The sequence below is a fragment of the Canis aureus genome, chromosome 16 (genome assembly GCF_053574225.1).
Source record: "Canis aureus isolate CA01 chromosome 16, VMU_Caureus_v.1.0, whole genome shotgun sequence".
In the NCBI taxonomy this organism is placed as follows: Eukaryota; Metazoa; Chordata; class Mammalia; order Carnivora; family Canidae; genus Canis; species Canis aureus.
The window spans coordinates 57969050-57995345 of NC_135626.1; the positions used below are offsets into that span (position 1 = coordinate 57969050).

At 53.3% G+C, this 26296-nt stretch overlaps 1 protein-coding gene and 1 non-coding gene across 2 annotated transcripts; both read left to right on the plus strand.

Moving 5' to 3' along the window:
- The first annotated feature begins 391 nt into the window (after positions 1–391).
- Positions 392–22567, plus strand: LOC144286247 (monocarboxylate transporter 6-like). The gene is made up of 9 exons (XM_077852454.1): positions 392–536; positions 1659–1854; positions 4677–4912; positions 7618–7761; positions 12326–13135; positions 14511–14760; positions 18119–18405; positions 18518–18661; positions 22262–22567. The coding sequence occupies exons 3-9, from the start codon at positions 4714–4716 to the stop codon at positions 22453–22455; spliced, it is 2028 nt and encodes a 675-aa protein (XP_077708580.1). The 5' UTR covers positions 392–536; positions 1659–1854; positions 4677–4713; the 3' UTR covers positions 22456–22567.
- On the plus strand, positions 9537–9609 carry TRNAK-CUU (transfer RNA lysine (anticodon CUU)). Its single transcript has one exon. It is a non-coding gene; the product is annotated as a tRNA-Lys (tRNA).
- Positions 22568–26296: the final 3729 nt, after the last annotated feature.

The window sequence follows — 26296 nt, forward strand, 5'->3', positions numbered from 1 at the left end:
CTCTCTCTCTCTGTGTCTATGAATAAATAAATAAAATCTTAAAAAAAATAAAAAGAAAGTTGACGAAGGACGGCTCCTCCACCCCGGGCTCCTACCCGACACCCCCGCTGAGAGGTGGAGCCCCTTAAATCACACGCTTTCTCCATCCCACTCCTGGGAGCCCTAACGCTCTCAGGGAGCCGGAAATAGCCTGCGGGCTATGCAAATCACATGCTAATAACATGGTAATCACACGCTAATCACACGCACACGTTCCCGCGGAGCCGGCGTCCGGAGCCGCCGGCGGGACCACTTGGAGCCCCGGGGCTGGCTGGGACGAGGGGCGCAGGCCCTGGCCACGCTCCGCCCCCGCCCCCTCCCGCCCGAAGCCGGGCCTCCCTCCCCGCCCCCCGGCGCCCTGCGGCCCGCCCCCCGAGGGCGCGGCTCCTGGCCGCGGGAGCGCCGGCGTCCTGCCTCCTCCATCCCTCGCGGGCCGGGCCGCAGGAAGCCGCGCTCGGCGGGAGCGGAGCCGCCCCACCGCCGGGCCGCGCGAGCCGGTGAGCGGGCGCCCCGGGCCTCCCATTGTCCGTCAGGTGACCTCCCGCTGGGGTCCCCGTTAGCGCCGTCGCAGACCCGCCTCTCCGTGGGCCTCCCGGGCGGTTTCCCGCCTGTGACCGGCTCCGGCTTGAGGGTCCGGGAGAGCCTCGTCCCATCTCCGAGCTGCCCCCGCCTGCGATGGCTGAGGCCCCGCACGCCGGAGGGGGGTTCTCCGAGCCACCCCCACACTCCTGGCCCGGGGGGTGGGGCGGGTGGGGCGTGGGAGCAGCATGGGCACCACGCAAGGCCTGGCCTGAAATCCCGCGGGCGCCGCCTGGGCGCCCCATTAGCCCCACCCAGGGGAAATCCGTCCTGGGGAGGGTGGGAAAGCAGAAGGGCCCACGAGGGCAGGGACAGGGACGGGGCCAGGCCGGGAAGAGGTCACCAAGGCTCTGTTGCCTATCCCATCCCCCTTCCAGGCTGAGGTCAGCCAGCTCCTGCGGGAATGTGGGGGCACTTTTAGGGACAGAAAGGAGGAGGGTGACTTGTCCCAGCTCGCGGAGGTCCGGAACGCCCTGTTCCTACCTCAGCCCCTGCCAAGTGTAGGGGTTTGAGGGCTTGTCAGTCCCAAGCCCAAGCAGGTTCTGGCGGTTCTCTTACCACTGCCACCTGGTGTCCTGGGCCCTGCCTGGCACGGGGTCTGGGAAGGGCAGGGGTCTCCGGGCCCTGCTCTGGAGCCTGTGGTGCCGCCTTTGCCTCTCACAGGAGGAGAGGGAGCATCCCTTCCACTCAAGACACCCAAACCTTGCATGAGAGCATTGGCTCCCTCCCCTGACCATGGCTGCAAGCTTAGAGGGGCAGAGAAGGGATTCTGAGGGCCTGGTGAGGGCTCTGTCATCAGATGGGAAGCTCTAAAAGCAAGCCAAGGGATGTGTGCAATGTTTGGAGGACAAGAAATGCCATTTGAACTTGTGCCCTGCCCACAAATCTAGCTTCCTGACACTTGGACATGAAGATAGTCTCAACTCTGGGCAGGGGGTCCCTGAGGGCTGAGGTGGGCAGCTCCTCCCAAGAGCTGCTCACTTCCAGTCCCTGGAAGTGAGAGTGAAGTGTCTCCAGCTGCATTTCCTTTCTTGCTCCAGCCACATACCAGGCTGCGATCATGATTCCTGGTGTCCAGTACAAAGGAGAGACCAAGTCCCTTCTGGGGTGGAATAGGAGCCAGAGCCCCCAGCCGCATCTCTTCTCTGCTCTGCTTGAGTCTTCTGGAATGGACCTGCCTGCCAGGAAGCCAGGTCACCCTTGGTCCTGGTCTTGCCTACCCCCTGGGGAACACAGGTGGGTCACATTAATATTATCTTCTGTGCTCACCCAAGGGCTGGTGCGTGAGTGTGAAGAGGTCCCCTCTCATAGTGTAGGGGGTGGGGGGGGGAAGGGGGGCAACAATGATAGACAAGAGAATGATCCACTCCAATGTGGTGTGAAAAGTACAATTAAAGGGAGATATAGAGGAAGGGGGCCTAGTCCAGCCAGGGGTGGAAGTCCGGGGAGCTTCCCAGGACTGCTGTCAGGGCTGAATCTTGAAGGACCAACTGGATTCTCTCTGGCTAGGATTTTGGAACCTCAGCAGCCTCGTTCACGAGGAGGGACCCCTTGTTGGAGAAGGGGGCTGGAGGATCAACCAAAAAAACTGTTGTGACTAGGAGTCGCTGGAGGTCTGGGAGGGGACACTCCCTCATGGAAGGCAGATTCTGCAGGGGAATGCCGAGAGGGAGGCCAGGGGACCACAGACCCAGGAGGCAGGGCTCCCAGTGTGCAAAGAGAGAACAGAGGTGCTTAGGGTTCCCTGGGCTCTGACTGTCCCAGGAGGCCTGGGGGAAGGAGAAGCTGGGAAAAGTCAGCCCCATTGAAAGATTTAGACTGAAAGTGGGTGCAGAGTGAAGGTTGGAATCCTGGACAAAGTCCCCAAAGGGCTGCCCAGAGAAGTGGCTGCTGAGAAGGGCACTAAAGAGGCCTCTCTGGGGTAGGGTGTGGGGTGGGCCTCTCTCTATAAGGGCACAACAGCATGAGTGAGAAGGGACCAGAGCTGGGGAGTGGGGGGGTGGGACTGGACTGGGGTCTAGGCCCCATCCTGTGTCCCCTCTGTCATCCACCTCCTCTCTGCCACCTCTAGGTCGGCGACTGTGTTGCTCTGAAAGGAAACCGGTAGGGTTCTAGGGCTTGAAAGTGACAGGGGTAGGGCAGGAGGACATGAAGGTGGTGGAGGAAGGCTGGTGGCCCTTCTGGGAGGAGGAAGGGAAAGTTGGAAGACCGAGGGGTGAGCTATGGAGAGGCTATGCAGGGGACATTCAGGCCATCACAGAGGGGATCGGGTTGCACTGGTGGCCTTTTCATTTGTTACGGGAACAGAAATCCTGGAAGAGGACTGTATCTGAAGTTTGCCTGAGCCTGAGACTGGGCCAGGATTGGGGTTGAGGGAACTCTGGGGCCAGTATCACTTTCAGGAGCCAGGATGGCAGGATGATGCACCTGCAGCATGCACTCACACACACGCTCGTGTGTGTACTCTGCAAGGCTAGCCTGAATGGGCCACTCACCTTGGACAGGGCTCCTGGGGGTCCTCTGGAGTGGGAGGAGGCTTGGTGCCCAGAGGAGAGATTAGAGCGTCTTTGGAAGGAGGCCTTTAGTGTGGATCCCATTGAGGTGCTGTTTTAAAGCCCTTGGGCCTGGTGGGGAGGAAGGTGTGGAGCACAGGGCGGGGCAGAAAGATGGGGTTGCATATTTCTGATAGTTTCCTGAGTTTCCTTGGTTTCTCCCAGGACCTGGGGCTAAAAGGAAGAAGGCTGTGGGAACTGTAGCTCAAGGGATCCACTGCCTTCACTGAGGTGAAGGTTGCCAGCACCCCAGCCCTGAGTGTGGGTGAGGGCCGAGGGCCCTGGGGGATCAGGGGACTGCAAAAGGGCCCTGCGGTTGGGGAGTGGGCCTTGGGGCTTTGAGGCCTGGTTATGGCAACTTGTGTGATGCAGGAGCAGCCTGGATGGTGGTGATAAGCTGAGAGAGGCCTGAGCCGAAGGTGGGGGGTATGCAAGAGCATTTGTGTGGTGTGTGACCCTGCGTGTGTGTGTCTGCATAGTGTGTGACTGTGTGTGTGTCCGTATGTCTGTGTATCATGTGTCTGTGTACATTTGTCTCTGGGCTTGGGTCCATGTAGGTGTGTCTGTGCATGTGTGTGTGTGTCTCTGTATATGTCTGTGCATGTCTGCGTGAGTGACTTTGCGTGTCTCTAGACTTTTCTGTGTGTGTGTGTGTGTGTGTGTGTGTGTGTGTGCATCTGCCTATAAGGCTCTGTGTGTCTCTGTCTATGCAGTGTGTGTTTGTGCGTGTGTCTTTGTCAGCGTATATCTTGGTATATGCCCATGTGTGACTGTGTGTGTATCTGCATGTATATGTGCATGTTTGGGGGGGCAGGAGGGTGGTGCTCAGAGAAGCCCTGACAGGTGGTGGGTCATTATTGAGCATCGCTGTAGAGCTTGACTCTGCCACAAGCTCCCTGTGGAAGGGATGATTTCAGAGGACCTTTGGATGAGACCCATGTCTTTTCCTGAAAGCTGCTTGTTTGGTGCCCTTGGAAAGCTATTCTGTGTACACTCCTTGGCGACGCCCAGCACCAGCTTACTCACCTAGATGTCTCAACGGCACCAACAGGGGACCCTGCTGTCAAGGCGGCGTTGCGAAAGTCTGTGTTTGTGTGCGGGGAGCCTGCTTGTGAATGTTTGAAAATGCATCTGTGCGTGTCTGCGGGGACATTGGGACTACGCTGGCTCTAGAGGTCTGTTCCACCCTATCAGCAGTTATTGAGTGCTTGCTGTGTGTGGGAGGGGGCCCCCAAGCCTGGGCCGGGAAGTCCCACCTGCTGACCACCAAATCATGTAAGTCTAGAAAGAGTTCCACCCACCTGCCTTGTCCCACTGATGGCTCACCTGCTTGCCCCTCCTGCCAGGCTGGCTCTGGGAAGTGGGTGAAAGGAAATGCCAAGGCCAACGTGTTTGCGTCTGGCCACCTCCCAGGAGGTGCTGGGCAAGAGGAAGGGATGGTTTCAGCCACCCAGGGAAAGTGGCAGGTGAACTGGGGTTGGCAGCTCCATTCTGTCCCCTCCACAGGTGGCCCAGGCAGTGGTAGCAGCATTCGTGGCAGAGGATGCCCCAGGTCCCGGAGCGTGCAGAGGGCTGCTGGGCCTGGGTGGTGCTCCTGGCCTCCCTGGTGACCCAGGGTCTCACTCTGGGCTTCCCCACATGCACTGGCATCTTCTTCACTGAACTGCAGCATGAGTTCCAGGCCAGCAACAGTGAGACCTCGTGGTTCCCCTCCATCCTGACAGCCATGCTCCATGCTGGGGGTGAGCAGCCTGGGGAAGGGCTGAGGGAGGGTAGAGAAAGAGCCTGGCTGAGGGAAGAAGCCACAACCTCCCTGGCCTCCTGGATCTCTCTCTCTCTCTGAGGCCACTGGCTTTGTCTCATGGGGTGAATTCCTAAGATGTCACCTGATTTCAGCAGGGCCAGCCCCCCTGGCTGGAATCCTGCAGGGCTGGGCTGTACTGAGCTAGGCTGGGCTGGGCTGGGGACAGTTGGGGAAAGGGTATGGAGGCACCTTAGATACAAAGCCAGTCCTCTCCGTGGCTGGTGGCCACAGGAGGATACATGAAGACTGTAGGAGTGCTAGGCAGTGAGTACAGACTTGAGGAAGAGCTGCTTGGTGACCTCTCTGAACCTCAGTTTCTTCTGCAATATGGAGGTAACATCCAACACCCTACCCACCTCCTACATGGGATCATAGGGAGGATCCCATGAGTCGCGAGCAAGCAGTATTTGGAGAACCCCGTTAGGAGCTTCCAGATGGGACAGGGGGCTTGAGGAAGACACGAGGGGCAAGATGGGGGCAGGGCAAGAGTCCTATCTCTCACCAGGAAGCAGAAGGGTTGTTGCAAGGGCTGGGGAGGTGGAAAGAAGGCAGCTCCCCACCTGATTTCTTGATTGGCTCTTCCAGAAATGTGTCCCCCCTCACCCTGACTCCAGTGAAGGGGGAAGGCCAGGTCTATCCAGGAGGCTCCCTGAAATGGCCTTGGGCTCAGGGGCCTGCCCCTGGTTCCTGAGAGCTCTTTAGGGAGACTCCATAGACAGCAACCTGATGGGGGTAGTAGGGGGGTGGTGCTGGTCACCTGGAGGTAGATCTCACGCCCCACAGGGCTCTCCCCATGCATGTGTTTCCTTACCTGTGTTTCCTTAACTCGGCTGAGCCCAGCTCCCTACCTCCCTCCTGCCACTCCCTCCACCTGGCACAAGCAGCCTGGTTGTTTTTCCAGGTCCTTCCCTTCAATTGGGAGAGAGGTCAGACTGGGCTAGATGGCCTCGTTGAGATGACCCCTGCACCTGCCACCCCGGGGCATGGTTTTGGGGCCTTGGGAGAGGCCGGGACTGGCCCAGACCACATGACCTTTTCACCTGCAGGGTTGGGGCAGAAGTGATAATCTCTGGCGGTTCCTTGCATGCAGCTAGAGAGGGGTCTGCGCCAGAGCCCAGGAAGCAGGCATGCAGTGGGGATCCTAACTCCGTAGATTCACCAGCCCCTAGCAGGCATGCCAACACCGCAGTCGGCCTGGGATTCCTGTCTGGAATACACCTCTTTAGGCCATGCTCATTCAGAATATCAGAGAAATTTTAAACTCGAAATTATGCATGATCCCAAGCACCCCTTACCCCCCTACATCTTAGAAATGAAGGAACCAAGCAAGGACAAAGTACAAAGCCTGTTCATGGTTGCAGAGAGAGTTCAGGGCAGAAGCAGCGCCTGGCAGAGGAAACGCCCTGCCTCCCAGTGCCCTTAGCTATCTAAGGCTAGTGCAGATCCCAGCCCCCACCCCTGACAGGTCCCAGCCCCCACCCCTGACGCCACAACTTGGGGCTTTCCCCAGTGTCACCTCTCCAAAGTCAGGTTAAAGTTTAGGGTGGGGATGATGGAAGACACGTGGGGCAGTGGTCACATTCACTGCAAAGTCTTGCCTCTCCCTCTCCCTCTGCTTGGTTATCTCTGAGTATGAGCTGCTTATTTCCTGTCACTCCCCTACTCGTATTGGCTCACACCCACGCATCCTCTCTCTGTGGCGCACACACACACACACACACACACACACACACACACTCTTTCTCTCTCTCTCTTTCCCTGTCCCTTTCGCTGCACTCTGGGAAAGTAACTCTATAGAAATTCCATTACGTGTACTTGGGGGCAGGGCATCTGGTGAATGGGGCCCTGCAAGGTGTTGAGAAGCAGCCAGCCGGGACTGGCTCATTTCTGCTCTGGGTCTGGGCTGGTGAGAAAGCAGCTCAAGGTGGGGGTGGGGTGGAGGAGAACAGGCCTTTCTCCACCAGAAGCCAAACATCTGGGTGCAGTATTGGCTGGAAGTGAGGAGAAGGGGAAAAAGCACCCCACCCAGTTTTCTCCTGAGCACTCCGGAGGCCAATGCAGGGGGGTGCAGAGTGGCTCAGGGCCCCAGGCTGCCCACCCTGGATGGGTTGGAGGGTAGCAGGAGGGCTGTGGCCAGACCTCTTGAGAATGGGAAGCAGGCAGGGGCTGTAGCTGCTCATTATGGTTTTGATGCCCTGGGACCCTCATCTGCTAAGACAGACCACCCCCACCCCCACCATCACCCCCAGCAAGAGGCATCTATGCAAGTCATAAGGCAATCCTATTTTACCTGGATGGAATCAGCTTCAGGTCAGTGTAGGGAAGGGCCTCAGTCTTTTGCTCTGGGGATCCCTGTTGGGGTGAAATTGAACACATGCAGGAATTCTCCTCTTCTCCTCACAGCTGGTCAGATGTCATCCAGGGTGACCTCTTGTAGTGGAGGCACAGAGAGGGATTGGGTTTGCCCCAACCCATAGCCAGCCTGTGGCCAGGTGGCAATCAAAATCTAGGCCTATAGGCCCCAGGGCTGTGCCTTTCAAGCCACCTAGATAGTTCTTGCTGGAACCCCCTCCCAGGCTTACTCTCTCCCTTCCTCCAGCCCTCCTCATTCAGTTGCCACCTGCTGGCTGTCTTCCCCCACAGGACCCCTATGCAGCATCCTGGTGGGACGCTTTGGCTGCAGAGTGACGGTGATGCTGGGAGGTGCGCTGGCCAGCCTGGGCATGGTGGCCAGCTCCTTCTGCCGCACCCTTAGCCAGCTCTACCTCACAGCAGGATTCATCACAGGTGACCATCTTCCCATTTTGAGAATTTCTGGGTGCCTACTAAAAAGTGCTAGACATAAGTGTAGGCAGGATGCCTAATCTGGGGCTGCTTATAGTCAGGCGAGGGAGAGGGATAGTGAATACATAAATGAGAAAGATTGTTTCTGATTGTGACAAGCACATGAGAAGACAGGACCTCTGATGTGATGGGGTACTAGCTGGGGGTAGGGGTGGGCAGAAAATAAGCAAAGAGGTAAAATATCTAGGACACCCCATGCAGAAGATAAAGCAAGGGTGGAGGAGGCTGCTACTTCCAACAGGGCAGCCAGGGAAGGCCTTGCAGAGAAGGTGACATTTGGGCAGAAAGCTAATGGAGGTGAGGGAGTCTGCTGCTAGGGTCTCAGGGAAAGAGCATTGCAGGCAGCAGGAACAGCAAGTGCAAAGGCCCAGAAGGGCCCAGGGGGCAAGGGGGTAGAGGCTGGGGAATGGATGGGGAATAGTGCCTGAAAGGCTTCGTAGTGAGATAGGATCTGAGGAATATGGGCAGAGGTGTGAGTGATGTCATTCAACTGCTGTTTATAAAACATTACTCTTAGCCACTAGATTGAACATATATGCCCTGGGGGCAGTGGTTAAGTTAGAGCAGGAGACCAGGGAAGAGCATGGTCATAACCCAGGCAGGAGGTGGCTGTCACTTCAGCTAGGGTGGTATGATGGAGGTACTGAGGAGCAGTCAGGTTTCAGGACTGTGTGTGGGGTACAGAGAGGAAGAGGCAAAGATGGCCCAAGGTTCCAGGAGCCAAGAAGGGTGACACCAAGGTTTTTGCCCCAAACCACTGGAAGGATGGAGAAGCCTTTAATTACAACGGGGAGCCTAGAGGAAAAACACATTTGTGGGTGGTTGGGAAGCTCAGGTGTGGAAACATCCAGTCTGACGTTCAGGCACAGGCCGTGGGCTACAGCGGGCAGCTGTGGATCATGACATGGCTGGCATTCTGATATATATATTTTTAAAGATTTTATTTACTTATTCATGAAAAACACAAAGAGAGAGAGAGGCAGAGACACAGGCAGAGGCAGAAGCAGGCTCCATGCAGAGAGCCTGACGTGGGACTCGATCCCAGGTCTCGAGGATCACGCCCTGGGCTGAAGGCGGTGCTAAACTGCTGAGCCACCCGGGCTGCCCGGCATTCTGCTATTGAGAGGAGGTATCATCCCTGCTGTCCCTGAGGGGACAAGGGTGGGTGGCTGAGGAGGTCTGAGGACCGGGCCCCGAGGTAGGTGTCCAGCAGTCCAGGTGGGAAGAAGAGACACAGACAGGAGGAGACCCAGGAGAGTGGGGTTTCTTGAGAAAGTGAGCATAGAAAGTACAGTGGGAGGAGGGAGTGAGAGCCCTGTCAGGCTGCTGGTGGATCAGATGGAGGGGGACCAGCCTCGACCTTTGGATTTGGCAGCATAGAGGTTGCTGACCCTGATAGGAGAGATTCTGGATCCAAGGTGAGGGCGAAAGGGCGAAAGTCTGATTGAAACTGGTTTAAGAGCGAAGAGGGTGAAAGGAATTGGAGACACTAGAGACAGTATTTCCAGAAAATTGTTATGAAGAAGGAGAGCAGAGAAACGGGCTGGTACCCAGAAGAGGCCATGGGGTCAAGAGAGGGGGTTTTGGGGGGTATTTTTTTTCTTTTTTAAACTGTTTTATTAACTTCAAAAAATGTAATGAGCACCATTCCAGGCAGTAGGGTAAACCTCCCCTGCTGACAATCTGACAGACTGAGTCAAACACAACGTTCAAGGGGTGCCTGGCTGGCTCAGTCGGTAGAGCGTGTGACTCTTGATCTCACGGTCATGAGTTCAAGCCCCACGTGGGGCAAAGAGCCTCCTTAAAACAAACACACAACCCCTCCCCACATTCAGTTAGGAGCTGGTAACAAGAGACCCACAAGAAACATGAAACACTGAAGGGAACATTGTAAACGTGTGAGCTTAGAAAGCAGGTACGTCTTCCTATGAACTTGGGGGAAACATCAAGACTCAAGGCATAAGGCCAAACTCCTTATGATGGTCAGGGTGAGGAGGGTCAGGGCTAACTGCCTGTGGACCACGATGGCATTGCCCTTCCCTCCACTGCCTTACGTCTTCTCACCCTTGCCTATGGCTCTCCAAGCCTCTGACGCGTCTCCCACCTATTCTGCAGGATGGAACCCCCTATCGAGGCAGATGACATTCACCAGCTCCCAAAGGGGAGGGCCAAGGGCTCTCCATCATTAGCAACTTGCTCCCTTTCATGCTTTCCTGCATTTTCCCGGTTGGCATCTTCCATGCTGAGATTTTGTACTCCTTGTTCTTCTTTGGATGCCATTGCTCCTGGGCCTACCCCTGTAGTCTCCTCCTCCTCCCGAGGGAGAATGAGCTACAGCAACACTTCCACCTACACACCTGCTCCTCCTCCCCCTCCTACTCTTCTGGCCGCCCCTGGCCTGCAGGCTCTCAGGGCCACCAGGAACAGATACTGAGAAGGTGGCGGGAGCCATGACAGGGTCTCTGTTTTTTTATTTTTTAAAGATTTTATTTATTTATTTGAGAGAGAAAGCCAGAGACAGAGCATGAACAGAGGGGGAGATGCAGAGGGAGAGGGAGAAGCAGACTTCCCACTGAGCAGGGAGCCACACATGAAACTCTCTCCCAGGACCCCAGCATCATGACCTGAGCCAAAGGCAGACACTTAACCAACTGAGCCTCCCAGGCGCCCCCCCCCCCTGTTTTTAATTTTCCCCATAAAGATTTATTTATTTATTTATTTTATTTATTTATTTTTTTAATATGGTTATTCCTGCTCAGTAGGCAGCTTTTTTTTTTATATATATATATATATTTAATTTATTTATGACAGTCACACAGAGAGAGAGAGAGAGAGAGGCAGAGACACAGGCAGAGGGAGAAGCAGGCTCCATGCACCGGGAGCCTGACATGGGATTCGATCCCGGGTCTCCAGGATCGCGCCCTGGGCCAAAGGCAGGCGCCAAACCGCTGCGCCACCCAGAGATCCCAAGATTTATTTATTAATGAGAGGCACCAAAGAGAGACAGAGACATAGGCAGAGGGAGAAGCAGGTTTCCTGTGGGGAGTCTGATATGGGACTTGATCCCAGGACCCTGGGATCAAGACCTGAGCTGAAGGCAGACACTTAACTGACTAAGCCACCCAGGCACTCCCCTTGTTTGTTTGTTTGTTTGTTTGTTTTTTAAAGATTTTATTTATTTATTCATGAGAGACACAAAGAGAAAGAGGCAGAGGGAGAAAGAAGCAGGCTCCATGGAGAGAGCCTGATGTGGGACTCGATCCTGGGTCTTTAGGATCATGCTCTGGGCTGAAGGCAGTGCTTAACTGCTGAGCCACTGGGGCTGCCCCCCGCCTTGTTTTGTTTTTAATGGGAGAAATAATATGAAGGAGAATGTTCTGGGAAAGAGGAGAAAGTGGATGGTGGAGGAGAGAGAAATTGCTGGAGGATATGCCTTTGAGTAGACAAGATGTAGGGCATAAGTAGAAGGTTGGCCTTAGCTGGCAGCACAGACCAATGTCACAGACGGAAGGCAGGTGGTCAGCTGGAAGTGAGGAGGGGGGAGGGGTGGAGAAGCATAGAGAAGGGCTGATGGTCATCCAGGAGGGCGGGGGAGTAAACTGATGGTGATGTCACACGGGTGACCCGAGGGCCCGCCTGAGGCTTGTGGTCATGGTGTGGCTGAGCAGGTCAGGCATGGAGTGGGTGGGGATGTGGCATCTGAGCTTAGCCAGAAGAGAAAAGTCTAGGGGAAGCATATTCTGAGTAGTGGGAACAGCAACTGTAGATGTCCCGCAGTAGGGGGGGTGGGGGTGGGGGGGTGGCAGTTTGGTGTCCAGAGGAAGAGAAAGAAGCTGATGTAGCTCAGTCATAGTAAGTGACAGGGAAAATGGCCTGAGATGACACCCAAGAGATGACCAGGGGCCAAACAGTGTAGAGCCTTCTAGGGCATAGTAAACACTGTGGCATTTTTTCTAGGTGTAATGGGAAGTCTTTGGAAGGTGTTAAGCAGGAAAGAGACTTACCCCAATTTAGGTTTTTATTTTGCTTTATTTATTTATTTTTTAAAGATTTTATTTGTTTATTTGAAAGAGCAAGCACGAGGTGGGGGGTTTGTGGGGAGGGGCAGAGGGACAAGGAGAGGGAGAAGCAGACTCCCTGCAGGAGCAGGGAGCCCGACACACACAGGGCTCCATCCCAGGACCCTGAGATCATGACCTGAGCCAAAGGCAGATGCTTAACTGACTGAACCAACCAGGCACCCCCCAATTCAGGTTTTTAAAGATCATCACGGTGCTGTGCTAAAGGGAACAGGTGTGTCCCTGGCAGCCTCAGGAAGACAGATTTGATGCTTCTAAGGAGGTAACAAGGCAGGCTGTTTCCATCTTAAATCCTTGGGGATCTGGAAGGGGGGGGTCTGAGCTAGAACAGAAGGGGGCAGACATGGAACATGATCCTGGGACCCCTCTCTGGGTATGGGTGGGAGGCTCAGAACACCCTTGAGCTGGGCTTCTCTCTCCCACCACAGGCCTGGGCATGTGCTTCAGCTTCCAGTCGAGCATCACCGTGCTAGGCTTCTACTTCTCCCGCCATCGGGCACTGGCCAATGCACTGGCTTCGGTGGGCGTCTCCCTGGGCATCACGCTCTGGCCACTGCTCTCCCGCTACCTCCTGGAGGACCTGGGCTGGAGGGGCACCTTCCTTGTCTTCGGTGGAGTTTTTCTCCACTGCTGTGTCTGTGGGGCCATCCTGAGGCCTGTGGCCACCAGTATGGCCCCTGAGACCATAGAAGGCCCCCCTCCTCTTTCCAAGACACCTGCACCGGGCTGCCTGGCAGCGTGCGGTCGGGCCATCCAGCGCCATCTGGCCTTTGACATCTTGCGGCACAACGCAGGCTACCGAGTGTTCACGCTGGGTGTTATGTGGATGATCCTCGGCTTCCCGCTGCCACATGTCTTCCTGGTGCCATACGCCATGCGGAATGGGGTGGATGAACACAAAGCAGCCCTGCTCATCTCCATTATCGGCTTCAGCAATATCTTCCTGCGGCCGATGGCTGGGCTGGTGGCAGGCCGGCGGGACTTTGCTGGCCACCGGAAGTACCTGTTCAGCCTGGCAGCCCTGCTCAATGGCCTCACCAACCTGGTGTGCGCGGTGTCGGCCGACTTCCGGGTGTTGGTGGGCTACTGCCTGGTGTACAGCGTGTCTATGAGTGGCATCGGTGCCCTCCTCTTCCAGGTCCTCATGGACATTGTTCCCATGGATCGGTTCTCTAGCGCCCTGGGCCTCTTCACCATCCTGGAGAGCATCTCCATCCTCATCTCCCCGCCACTGGCTGGTGAGGCCCCAGGAGGGAGGGCGGCCAGGTGTATGTGGCTGTGGCCTGGGTGGGCAGGATATGGAGATAGGGCAAAGGGGAACAGTCAACAGATTTGGGTGCCATCCAGCCTCTCCAGAGGTAGAGACTTGGAATCTGTGATTTTCCCAAGCACCCTAGGGGATTGGGTGCAGCCTGCTCCCCAGCAGGCACCTAGGGTGCAGTTAAAAATAAGGATTCTTTTAAAAGATTTTATTTATTTATTCATTCATGAGAGACAGAGAGAAGCAGAGACACAGACAGAGGGAGAAGCAGGGACTCAATCCCGGGACCTGGGATCACACCCTGAGCCGAAGGCAGAGGCTCAACCGCTGAGCCACCCAGGGATCCCCAAAATAAGGATTTTTGTATCAGACTTGCCTGAGTTCTTCATCTTCCTTCCTCTCGGTACCTCTGCTTTATCAGTAAAGTAGGGACGATAGTAGAATCTACCTTGTAGGCTTGTTGTGAGGATCATAGTTACATAGCAAGAGCTTAGCAGGAAAAAGCCTGGCACGTAGCAGAAAGCTACATACATGTCTGCTGTTATTAACATCCTGGCTGTCCCACTTCCTGCCTGTGGAACCTGGGTAGGTCATTTTTCTTCTCTGAGCCATAGTGTCGTCTGCAAAATGCAGACAAGAACACCTGCCTGTGCCAGTCCCTGGCTGAATACAGAGGCCCAGTCCCCACCTCTCAGTGCTGATCTGATGGGAGAGTCAGGAATTAAAGCAGAGACACATTTGTGCTCAGTGTAATGATTTGTGCCAGGAGGGAAACAAACAGATGTGGGACCAGAGACCCCATGAGCAGACTTGCCAGGCAGGCAAGAGCACAACATTCAAAGTAACAGGTAGGGTGTGTGAAGCCCTTGATGCTAGACCGTATCCAGCGCACGGCAGCCAGCAGTTAGTACAGTACGACCATGACAATGAGGATGCTTCCCAAGTGTGTCATTGGAAGTCCCCGTTTCCAGGGGAGTTCGTCAAGTCAACAAGTAGAGAGAGCTCCCCAGGAGGAGGTATGGGAGGGCCCATGTGTGGCTGAGCAAATATCCCAGACTACTGGCCCTAGTGTGCTAGGCTTCCTGCCACCAAGGGTAAGGGAGACATGCCCTGAGGTGCTCTTCTGGATCAAGAGCTCTTCCTGCCCCCTGGAGAGTAGGCTTAGTGTTTCCTTTCTCCTTTCATGCAACAAATCTCATATTGAGTGCCTCTTAGGTGCCAACCACAGTGACTAGTGCTAGGGAAACAGCAGAGCCCAAAGGAAAATCCCTGCTCCGGCAGAGAACGCAAGTTAGTGGGAGGGAGGTCTGGGAGCCCCAGGATAATGGCCTAACTTGCTCTCTGTCCCCCAGGGCTCCTGCTGGACACCACCAACAACAACTTTAGCTATGTTTTCTACATGTCAAGCTTCTTCCTCATATCAGCTGCCCTCTTCATGGGTGGCAGCTTCTGTGCCCTGCAGAAGAAAGAGAGGCAAAGCAAGCAGGCCGAGGCGGAAGGAGCCATCACGGAGGCTGCCTCAGAGCAGGGCCTCACGGTAGAGGACTCACGTGGGTCCAGGAAGCAGCTGTATACCGAGATCATGTATGTGACCAGTGTCTGAGCCCTGAGGTCAGTGAGGGACCACTGCCTCAGTCCAGGAGTGTGATGTCCAGCTGCCAGGGGCCAGGGTGAGGGACTGGCCCAGGAAGCCTGAAACACAAAGCCGTCCAGGCTCTGCACACTGGAACTCAGCCAGGAGCTGGGACCTTAGAGGCTGGCCTCCAACGACTCAGGGTTCCTCCCAACCAGCAGAATCCAGGAGCGGGTCCTCCTGACTTTTTCTTTTGGGTACCAGAGTACCTGGAGCCCAGAAAAGTGAGTCTATACCCTACACAGAGCCGGCTCACCTCAGCTGGCTGCCCAGTACTGCTGCTGCAACTCAATACACTGGACCCTCCAGTCTAGCCTGGATGTCTCTGATGGAATCTCTTTGTCCTTCTCTGGCCTCCAGATAGTTCCAAAGAACTCATCCCTCCTCCAGGGCCCTCCACTCCCTCTCTGCTCAAGGGCCCAGCCCTCGCCCTTAGGGCTGCCCCCAGCATAGGTTGCTGGGCCTCCTGCTGACTGGAACCTTGGGAAGAAGAACCTCATGAAAGGTTGAGTTGTGATCCCCAGTGGGCCAGGCTGAGGGGTTGGCTTGGACACAGGATACAGACAGATGAAAGGTTGGGCAGAGAGGACCCATCCTGGCGTCTGAGCAAAGAACTAGTGGGGAGGAGCCCTTGGCTTGGGTCCTAGAATCAGTGAAGTCTGAGGGGTCCCCTGCACTCAGCATGAGTGCTGGGAGGCTGGGAGACCTGTGAGCAGGGGAGGGGAAGGATTGCTAGGCAGGGCCCGAGGCCTCTGGGAAAAATGGAGCTGCTTTTGTAACAGAAGCCTCTCACTCCCTGGCCTGCCCTCCGCTCCCTACTGTGTCAGAGGTGTCCTCCCTGGGGTAAGTAGCTGGCTGGGCCAGCAGCCAGCCCACCTCTGCTCCCTGTTGGCCTGTGCCTGTGGCGTGGAGGTCAGTGCTCCCCACACACATACACTTTTTGCTGGGACTGTTTTCTGAGGTCATCACTTGGGGGCTGGCTGTCAGGCCAAGCTCGTTCCAGTGGGATACCGATGAAGGCTTTGGAAAAACAGAGTTTGTTTGAATTACATACAAAAACGTTCCTGGAGTAGGTTATAAACCCCGTGAACTAATGAAGCTGGAAAACAGGCCTTGAGTAAGTGCCTACCCTCCCCCTTCCATTCTCCCTGCTCAGCGGGGGCTGTTCCGACCCAAGGCCTTGTTTGTTGATTCAGGCTCAACCAGGCTCCAACAAGAAAGCCTTATCAGGAAAATAAATTTTATTTCATGACCTAACTCCAGCCTGCCTTCTCCTGAGCCTAGCTGGCATGAGTAAGCATCCTTGGGGAAGTACTGTCTTCCCCAGGACCCTGCCACGAATGCCCCCTTATGGCCAAAGAGAGTAGTGCATAAGCAGAGGACTGAGGTAGCTTAGACGTGAGTTCATGATTGGTTCTGCCACAATTTGCCGTGTGGCTTTGGGCAATTGTTCACCACCTCTGGGAGGATCTGGAGACAATACAGTCTCTTCTTGCTTGAAAATTCTGATCCTGAAGACCATTTGCTTCCTGCTCCTCACCCAGGCCTGTGCTCGGCCACCATCCACAGCCTGTACATTGAAAGGGGAATGCTTGGATGCATTTTTTTTTTTTTTTGGTAAAGATTTTATTGATTTATTCATAAGAGATAGAGAGAGAGGGGCAGAGACACAGGCAGAGGGAGAAGCAGGCCCCATGCAGGGAGCCGGACGCGGGGACTTGATCCAGGTCTCCAGGATAAGGCCCTGGGCCTGATCCGGGTCTCCAGGATCAGGCCCCTGGGCCAAAGGCAGGCGCTAAACCGCTGAGCCACCCAGGGATCCCCTGCTTGGATGCATTTTTAACCAGGTCCTGTCTCCTCCATCTTGACTGAGTGGTAAAGGAAAGAGGGGACTGGTGGGAAGGTGGACACTTTGGGCACTAATAGCTTCCAGGCTTTGAAATGTGCAACTTCTATTAGGCCCACTTCCTGAAAACGGATTTCTTTTAAGGAAAAGAAGTATCTGTGAAACATTCCACATAGGGATCCCTGACCTCATCTGCCCCCAGCCAAGAGTGGCAGTTAACCTCTGGGCAGATTTCCTTCAACAAGTATTACTGAGCATCTACTGGACACCTGGTGGTACCCTCATCACAAAACCAAGGGCTGAGAAATATTCCCCAAGGGGAAAGGCCCCTGAGCCTTTCAGAGGGGATACATGAGGGTGGATGGGATAGCCTGGGAGGGAGAGAGGATCTGAAGCAGACAAGCCCTGGTCCACCTTGGGATGAGATGTACTTCCTCCGATTGTATCAGCTATTTACAGAAGCTGAAGGGCCTGATGAAGGGATCTAGGGCCACTGTCCTACGTGGAGCTGTCAGGGTACTGAAGCACCCCGATTATAGTCATAACTCCTGTTCCAAGGGGTGTGGATAGGGCAGGGGCTGACCACAGAGCCTGTGCCCAGAGACACGGGGCTTGCTGTCAATGAGGCTGTGGCAGGCTGGACTGTAGCAGCCATTTTGCTCTCGTGCCAGGCCCAGGGCCAAAGATATGTGGTCCTTAGCCTCAAGAAGCTCACAGACACACCCCCGCCCTCCCTTAGCCTCACATTTTCAAGCACAATGAGAGTGCAGCAGGACCACTTCCCTGCATGGTGCTCTATCCCCTGTGCCCACAAGGTCTAGGTCACACATCACCTTCCTGAGAAGCCCTGAGAAAGAAACAGGCCAAAGGGCTTCAGCATCCAGGGCTCCAAAACCCAGAGCCACCAAAGTGGTACATTTGGGTGAACGGAGGACCTGGGGCTGGTCAATGCCTCTAGTGCCCCCCATCCACCTAGCTGGCAAAAAGCCTTAGGACATTACCCTGAAATTTTTAGCCAGAGATGGCCAGCTCAGGGCTGGGGAGCAGACGGTGCCAGGCTCACCCGGCTTTTTGGAAAAGCCAACCAGAAGACAGTTATCAAAGGACCCATGTTGGGGTGCAGGCAACTGATGCTCGCGTTCCAGAAGGGGAGTCCCTTCGTCGAACAGGCTGGGCTGCGCCCCCCTCGTCAAGTGCAAGGGGGTGTGGAGGTTCTTCTGCCTTGACACCTCCCCACGTGGGCGCCCTCTGACTCCTGTGGGTGCCCAAGCGCCATAGAGTCACTCAACCTCAGCCCTGCGCCACCCTTCCGAGGGCGGATCCCCTCCAGCCTGAACCTCCAGGCGCTAAGCGCGCCGCGCACGCGCACGGAGCTCAGAGACAGCCCCGCCTCTTGCTTTGCCTCGGCCCGCCCCTTCCGCCCTCTGGGGCGGGGCTAAGCTCGGCTTCCGCCGGAACCCTGGAAAAGTCAAGCTTTGAAGTTTTGCGGTGGGCTGTGCGGCGCGCTCCTTCTCGTCTCCGGGGCCCAGGTTTAGGTTTTCACGCGCTACTCTCGAGGCCCTGAGACCCCCACGCCGACCCTCCGCATTCCAATTCCGGCAGCAAATTACTGCAGAACCTGTTTCCTCCCTCCCACACTCTCCCCCCCTTCCCCGGGCCCCCTCCACCGCCCTGACCATGGCCCAGAAGCCGAAGGTGGACCCCCACGTCGGTCGCCTGGGTTACCTGCAGGCGCTGGTCACGGAATTCCAGGAGACGGAGAGCCAAGGTGAGAGTGGCAGGGTGGGGGCCCGGGCGGGCCGGGGCGGGGCGGGGCGGGGCGGGGGGCCGGCCGCCGCGGCCGCCGCGGACCTGGCCCCAGCGCCACTCTTCCGCCGCAGACGCCAAGGAGCAAGTGCTGGCCAACCTCGCCAACTTCGCCTACGATCCCGGTAACTACGAGTATCTGCGGCAGCTGCAGGTCCTCGATTTATTCCTCGATTCGTTGTCGGAGGAGAATGAAACCCTGGTGGAGTTTGCTATTGGTAAGGATGGGGCGGGTCTCCCAGATGCCTGACTTGACTTGGTGAGGTAAGCGAGTTAAAAGTCAGTCCCCGGGGAAGGACTCTTTTAGGTGATACCTCTGCTGAGAAGGCAGATCTTCTCGATGTCTGTTCACACATTGTCCCAGGTCGCAGCTATCTTGAGTCAGGTCCGGAACTAATGCCTGGACTCCCTCTGCATGTCTGCCTTCCCTCCCCTCCTACTTAGAGATGAGATCGTAAGTGAGGGAATGGATTGAAACCGCTTGAAAAGAAAAAAGTTTTAAAAATGCTGTTTTTATTTTATCTTTTTTTTTTTAATTTTTAGAAAAAAGATTTTATTTGAGAAAGCATGCATGCATGAGCAGGGGGGAGTACCAGAGGGAAAGGGAGAAGCACACTCCCTGCTGAGTGCAGAGCCCATCTCAGGGCTGGATCCCAGGACCCTGAGATCATGACCTGAGCCCAAGTCAGACGAGGAACCAACTGAGCCACCCAAGCACCCCCAGAATGCTGTTTTTAAACATCTTTATTTTAATGTGTTAATATCAAGAGAAATAGGGGTGGCTTATAGCTCCTGTAGCTGTTATGGTTTAAGATCTGTTGAATTATTCAGTGGACAGATACTTACTGGGTATGTACTGTGAGTAAGGTACTGTTCTAAATGCTGGAGAGATGGTGAACAAGTGGAGGAAAGGGAGAGACACATAATGAGCAAACAAAAAAGCTGAGGCTCTCAAGGAAGTAAACAGGGTGATGAGATAGAGCAGAGTGCAGAGGTAGGGGCTACTTCATTTCCGCCAACATGGGAAGGCATTCTAGGAAGAGGCACAGCATGGCCAGAGACCCTAAAGCAGGAGGAGCCAGAAAGAAGGCTGATGTGGCAGGCTATGGGGAGTGGAACAGAGTGCTGCAAAATGAGGTTAGAGAGGTGGGCAGCACCAGAGTTCACATGACCTTAGCTCTAGACTATGGGAAAGAGTTTGGAATTTATTCTGAGGACAAACAAATTCTTTTTTTTTTTTTTTTTTTTGGTAAAGATTTTATTTATTTATTTGAGAGAGAGACAGAGATAGCACCAGCGGGGAGGAGAGGGTGAAGCAGGCTCACCACTGAGCAGGAAGCCCGATGCGGGACTCGATCGCAGGACCCTGGGATCACAACCTGAGCCAAAGGCAGATGCTCAACCATGGAGCCACCCAGTCATCCCTCTTTCTCTCTCTTTTATTTATTTTTTTTTAAGATTTTATTTATTTATTCATGAGAGATACACAGAGAGAGAGAGGCAGAGACACAGGCAGAGGGAGAAGCAGGCTCCATGCAAGGAGCCTGATGTGGGACTCGATCCCAGGTCTCCAGGATCACACCCTGGGCTGCAGGCGGTGCTAAACCGCTTAGCCACCCGGGCTGCCCCCTCTTTCTCTCTTTAAGTGAACTTTGTATTCCTTTCCTTTTCCTTTCCCTTTTCTTTTCTTTCTTTATTTTTTATTTTTATTTTTATTTTTTTTTTAAGTAAGCTCTATGCTCAATGTGGGGCTGGAACTCACAACCATGAGATCAAGAGTTGCATGCTCTGGGCGCCTGCATGACTCAGTCATTCAAGTGTCCGACTCTTGATTTCGTCTTAGGTTATAATCTCAGGGTTCTAAGATGGAGGCCCATTTCAGGCTCTGTGTGTCAGGCTCTGCATGTCAGGCTCTGCACTGAGCGTGGAGCCTGCTTGAGATTCTTGACACCCCTTTCACGCTTGCTTGCATGTGCACACATGCTCTCTCTTAAAAAAAAGTTGCATGCTCTACCAACTGAGCCAGCCAGGCACCCCGTGAACTTTGTATTTTATACAAAGTTTATATAAAATATTTTCTGTATTTTAGAACAGTTTTAGAAAAATTGTAAAGATAATACAGAGGTTCCTACATATGTCACACCCAGTTTCTCTACTGTTTTTTTTTTTTTTTTTTTAAGATTTTATTTATTGGGCAGCCCGGGTGGCTCAGCAGTTTAGCGCTGCCTTCAGCCCTGGAGCGTGGTCCTGGAGATCCGGGATTGAGTCCCACGTCGGACTCACTGCATGGAGACTGCTTCTCCTGCCTATGTCTCTGCCTCTCTCTGTGTCTCTCATAAATAAATAAATATAAATAAATAAAATCTAAAAAAAAAAGATTTTATTTATTTATGAGAAACACAGAGAGAGACAGAGACACAGGCAGAGGGAGCAGCTCTCCCATGCAGGGAGCCCAATGTGGGATTCGATCCCGAAACCCACCCAGGATCACGCCCTGAGCCAAAGGCAGACTCTTAATGGCTGAGCCACCCAGGTGTTCCCAGTTTCTCTGTTATTAACCACTTACATTATTATGGTAATATGGTACATTTGCTAAACTTAATAAGCCCTATATTGATTACATTATTATTAACTACTGTCCATACTTGATTCATTTCTTTAGTTTTTCTTTCTTTTTTTTTTTTTTAAGATTTTATTTATTTATTCATTCATTCATGATAGACAGAGAGAGAGAGGCAGAGACAGAGGCAGAGGGAGAAGCAGGCTCCACACAGGGAGCCCGATGTGGGACTCGATCCCAGGACTCCAGGATCGTGCCCTGGGCCAAAGGCAGGTGCTAAACCACTGAGCCACCCAGGGATCCCCATTTCCTTAGCTTTTCTTAGTACTCTCTTACTGTTCCAGGATTCCATACAGGATACTGTGTTACTTTTAGTTATCATATCTTAGGCTCCTCTGGACTGTGCCAGTTTCTTGGACTTTTACTTTTTTTTTTTTTTGGATGACAGTGATGGATTCAAGTAACGCTGGTCAGATATTTTGTAGACTGTCTCTCTCTCTTTCTCTCTCTCTCTCTCTTTCTCTTGAGATTTTATTTATTTATCTGAAAGAGCATGAGTGGCGGGGAGACTCGGAGAGGGAGAAGCAGGCTCCCTGCTGAGCCCGGAGCCCAATGCAGAGCTCGATCCCAGGACCTCAAGATCATGATCTGAGCCGAAGGCAGATGCTTAACCAACTGAGTCACCCAGGCACCCCTGTAGACAGTCTCTTAACTGGGATTTGTTTGATGTTTTTCTCTTGATTAGACAGGATTGTGGGTTTTAGGGGGAAGACAGCCACAGAAGTTAAGTTTTCATCACATCATGTCATAGAGCCATGCTGTCAGCATGGCTGATGATGGCCTTGATTAGCCAGCTGAGGTGGTATTGGTCTGGTTTCTCCACTGTACAGTTATTCTTTCATCCTCCCCTTTCCATATTGTATTCTTTGGAAGGAAGGTGCTCCATAAATGATCTCTTTTAATCATCAGTAGGATTATTGAAGGATCCAGGCCAGTTCCACAGAATTTTGCACCTTCCTAACTGTCTAGTTGCCTCTTTCTGGTGTCATTTAGTTTTTCCTCTTTCCCCTTTATTTCCTGGAACCCAGAAGTTAGATTGAAGGCCTTGATAGAATCAACTAATACTACCCCCCACACACTGAATACAGATGGGTGTGATATAAAATTTTGAAAGACCATCCAGGCTGGCCCCTACTGTTTGGGATACCTGGAACTGGAGTACAAATGGGGGTGATCCCTTGTCTTCTCACCACAATAGGTCTCATACCCATGTGTGTGGACATCCTGGCTGTGTTTGTTCCTGTCCTGTGGCCCCTCCTTGAACTTAGGAGTGTACACACAGCAGTGGGGTTGCACACACCAACAGCAGAGTCCACCCCTGGGAGTCAGGATCCAGGAAAGAGGCCCATGCAGCTGTGGGAGCAGGTTCAGGTCCTAGAGCTCCAGGTATAGGAGAAAGGAGGATGGGCTCTGTGTGGGCTCCCTGGAATTTTCAACCTGTGGAGGGGGCCATAGTGAGGCCCTCTGGAAGGTTATTATGCTAAATAAATACTCTAAACAATCAGTGGCTTTGAGATTTTCTTCTGTATAAGTCCTCCATCCCCTCCCTCTACCCCACAGCTTCTGCCATCTGAATGGTGACAGTGGCGTCTGTGAAGCATAGCTTCCACCCAGGAGTGACAGGGCTCCTCCAACTCAAGCTTCTGACTGGAGAAAACTTGTATAAAAGGACTAGTCCAGGGATCCCTGGGTGGCGCAGCGGTTTGGCGCCTGCCTTTGGCCCAGGGCGCGATCCTGGAGACCCGGGATCGAATCCCACATCGGGCTCCTGGTGCATGGAGCCTGCTTCTCCCTCTGCCTATGTCTCTGCCTCTCTCTCTCTCTCTCTCTCTCTCTCTCTCTGTGACTATCATAAATAAATTTTAAAAAACATAAAAAAAAAAAAAAAAGGACTAGTCCACCACAGAAAGTTTTTGTGGGTTCAGGAAGTAACTTGCCCAGGGCAGGAGTGCTCTTTTTTTTTTTTTTTTTTTTAATTTTTATTTATTTATGATAGTCAGAGAGAGAGAGAGAGGCAGGCAGAGGGACATAGGCATAGGCAGAGGGAGAAGCAGGCTCCATGCACCGGGAGCCCGATGTGGGATTCGATCCTGGGTCTCCAGGATCGCGCCCTGGGCCAAAGGCAGGCGCCAAACCGCTGCGCCACCCAGGGATCCCTTTTTTTTTTTTTTTTTTTTTTTTTTTTTTTTTTTTTTTTTTTAGGAGTGCTCTTAAGACCCTGGTCTGCCGAGCTGGGAGACTTGGGCCTGGCCTGGGTTCTTGTTTTCCTGGGCAGCTTCCCAGGGCAGGTGACCAGCCCGGGACCTGGAGTCCATGGTCCCAGCTTCTCTACTTCCTAGCTGATTTTTTTTTTTTTTAATTTTTATTTATTTATGATAGTCACAGAGAGAGAGAGAGAGAGGCAGAGACACAGGCAGAGGGAGAAGCAGGCTCCATGCACCGGGAGCCCGATGTGGGATTCGATCCCGGGTCTCCAGGATCGCGCCCTGGGCCAAAGGCAGGCGCCAAACCGCTGCACCACCCAGGGATCCCCTTCCTAGCTGATTCTTGTGGATGAGATCCATCTGTCCCTTCTCTGAGACTCGTTTCTCACCTGCACTGGCCTGGCCCTATGTTGCAGGACTGTTGTGGGAAACAGAAGTGGGTGGGTGTGTCTCCGTGAAGGTACTTCGTCTGGCTGGTTATTTTCTTAGTATCCTTACACCAGTTTTCCTTTCCCTGCCACTTTTCCTTATGTTCTCTTCCTCTCCTTCCACCAGCACAGGGTCCCTAGTCCCCAGAGTACTAGCTTTCTCAACATCGAATCCCTCCATGGCATTGTTTGCAGAGTAGATTTCTCTCGTATTTGTTGTGTATGACTTACCAGGAGAGTCCCCATCATACTTAGGTGCATATTTTGTTACTGCTGTTATTTCCTTTTCACATCGCTGGCCCTGAATGAGAAGCACTGCCAGGTGCTTACTCTGCTAACAGACTTTGTGCTGTGCTTTGTAGTTTTGACTCTCTCACCTCTAGTGACAGGCCTGAGATTGTGATTTCCATGAGGGCAGCGCCCAGCTCTGCTTACCTCTGAGGTAGGTGAGGGAAGGGCCCGGGAAGCACAGAGTACTGGCCATGACTTGGTGCTATAACCCTGAGTGGGGTTGGTTCTGGAATAGCTGGCAGATAGGAGAGCTGGCTTAGATCACTCTGAACCTTCATTTCACCAATGAGGAGGAAATGGAAGCAGAGGCTCCCCCACCCCCACCCCCGGGCCCAGATGGTTAGTGGCAGGCCAGGTTAGGATGCAGGCTTCCTTCCATCCATCCTTGCAGCCAAGCTCGGTGGCAGGCATCCTGAGTGGTGCTGGCTGATGTATCAGCTCTGAGGTAAGGCCTGCCCTGTCGAGTGGCTCTCTTGCTCTGGGGGCTGAAAGCCACAGCAGTCCCTCACCATGGCGGGCTGGTGTTCTTGACTGTTGACATTCTGGGATAACTGCACCGTTTGAGAAGAATCTGATTACAGTGCTTGTGAGTAGCACAGGGCTTTTTTAATACTTTTTTTTTTTAATTTTTATTTATTTATGATAGTCTCACAGAGAGAGAGAGAGGCAGAGACACAGCCAGAGGGAGAAGCAGGCCCCATGCACCGGGAGCCCGACGTGGGATTCGATCCCGGGTCTCCAGGATCGCGCCCTGGGCCAAAGGCAGGCGCCAAACCGCTGCGCCAAGCAGGGATCCCGCACAGGGCTTTTTGAGTCTGTACCTTCCTCTTTCTCGGTCTTTTCTTCTGTGGATTGCCCATTTAGAACTATTGTAGAACTGTTTTACTTACCCTTTGGTTATAGCCCTGACTGCTTTTTCTCCCGTCAGGGTCAAGAGCTCTGGCTTGAGAGCTGTTATGATAAAAGCTACCTTTCCGGATGCCTACCATATATGCCCACTGTGTGCCCACTGCTCGCTGGCACATGCCCACCTTGTATCAGCACCACCTCCAGGGTCTCTGAATGTGTCACCAGCTACAAGGCCAGCAGTACTAAGCTGTCTTCACATATGGGGAAACAATTCACAACTCCTCTGTGAGGAACTTACGGATTCTCCCTGGATCCAAATTCTGTGCCCAGGGGGTCCAGCTGGCAGAGCCAAGGCTCAGACTCCAGAATGTTGTCTTTCCTTGTTCTTTGTTTCCACCACACCTTGCCATTTCCACACTGCCCTTGAGCTGGTTCTGGTGGGAAGTCATCCTTGCCACTACTGGTTGTGCTTACAGTCCGGGTGACACTTAGAAACTACCACTGGGAGACAGCACTGGTTACGTCAGAGCTGCCCTTGTTTGGGGTGGGGGACAAGAATGCAAGAATTATGGAGAACCAGATATAGAGCCAGGATCTCACTAAATACCCAAATGAGTGAAAGAATTTGGGGTTCTTGCTCCAAATAAGAACCCTGACAACCTTTGGCATTAATTTGGGAGTATTTGCCCAAAGTACTATGGGTTGAGTCTCAGGCATTCTGTATGCAGCCTGTATACACCTGCACCATCCTAGAGGCAGTATGGAAGTATAACGGAACCAGGAGAAGATTTTCTGCCTCTATGACAATTGGTTGAGTCCTAGTATGTCACAGAATACTTGGCAGTTTTGTTACTCAACAGGGTCCAAGTAGGTGGCCTCCCAGAATTCACCTGAAGTTGTTTTTGTGTTCTATTTCCTGCAATACATGTAGTTGCCACCAGATGGTGGTGTTGCTCAGAGAAAGGCTGGGAGATCAATCTTCAGTGGTCTCTGGCAAACAGTACTTAATACAGTTGAAAATAAGCACGCCCCATGATCTAACAGTTACATTCATAGGGTTCGGGCACATGCCATCCAGACATAAGTGCAAAAATGTTAGTATCAGCATTATCTGTGATAGTCCCAAACTTGAAACAGTCAGTAAGAATGGATACTGACATTGTGGGATGTTCATACTACTTATTTAGCAAGGTAAAGGAACAAACAGTCTGTAGCTACATGCAGTAATCTTCCTAACAGTAACCTTAAGCAAATCATGCTAGATACATAATATGTACCGTGTAGCTCCATTTCCATAAAGTTAAAAAATAGGTAGAAGTGAATTATAGTATTAGTGTGGTAGGGATGTATATGTAGTAAAAAAATTTTTTTAAGATTTTATTTATTTATTTGAGAGAGAGCAGGTGAATGGGGGGAGAAGCAGAGGGAGAAGGTTAAACAAATCAGGAAGGTGTTCACCCC

Excerpts from the sequence above, each read along its gene's own strand:
- LOC144286247 (XM_077852454.1), top strand. The coding sequence starts at position 4,714 with ATGCCCCAGGTCCCGGAGCGTGCAGAGGGCTGCTGGGCCTGGGTGGTG. Across the intron at positions 4,913-7,617 it reads AGCCATGCTCCATGCTGGGG|GACCCCTATGCAGCATCCTG; the intron begins GTGAGCAGCCTG and ends CTTCCCCCACAG. Across the intron at positions 7,762-12,325 it reads CACAGCAGGATTCATCACAG|GCCTGGGCATGTGCTTCAGC; the intron begins GTGACCATCTTC and ends CTCCCACCACAG.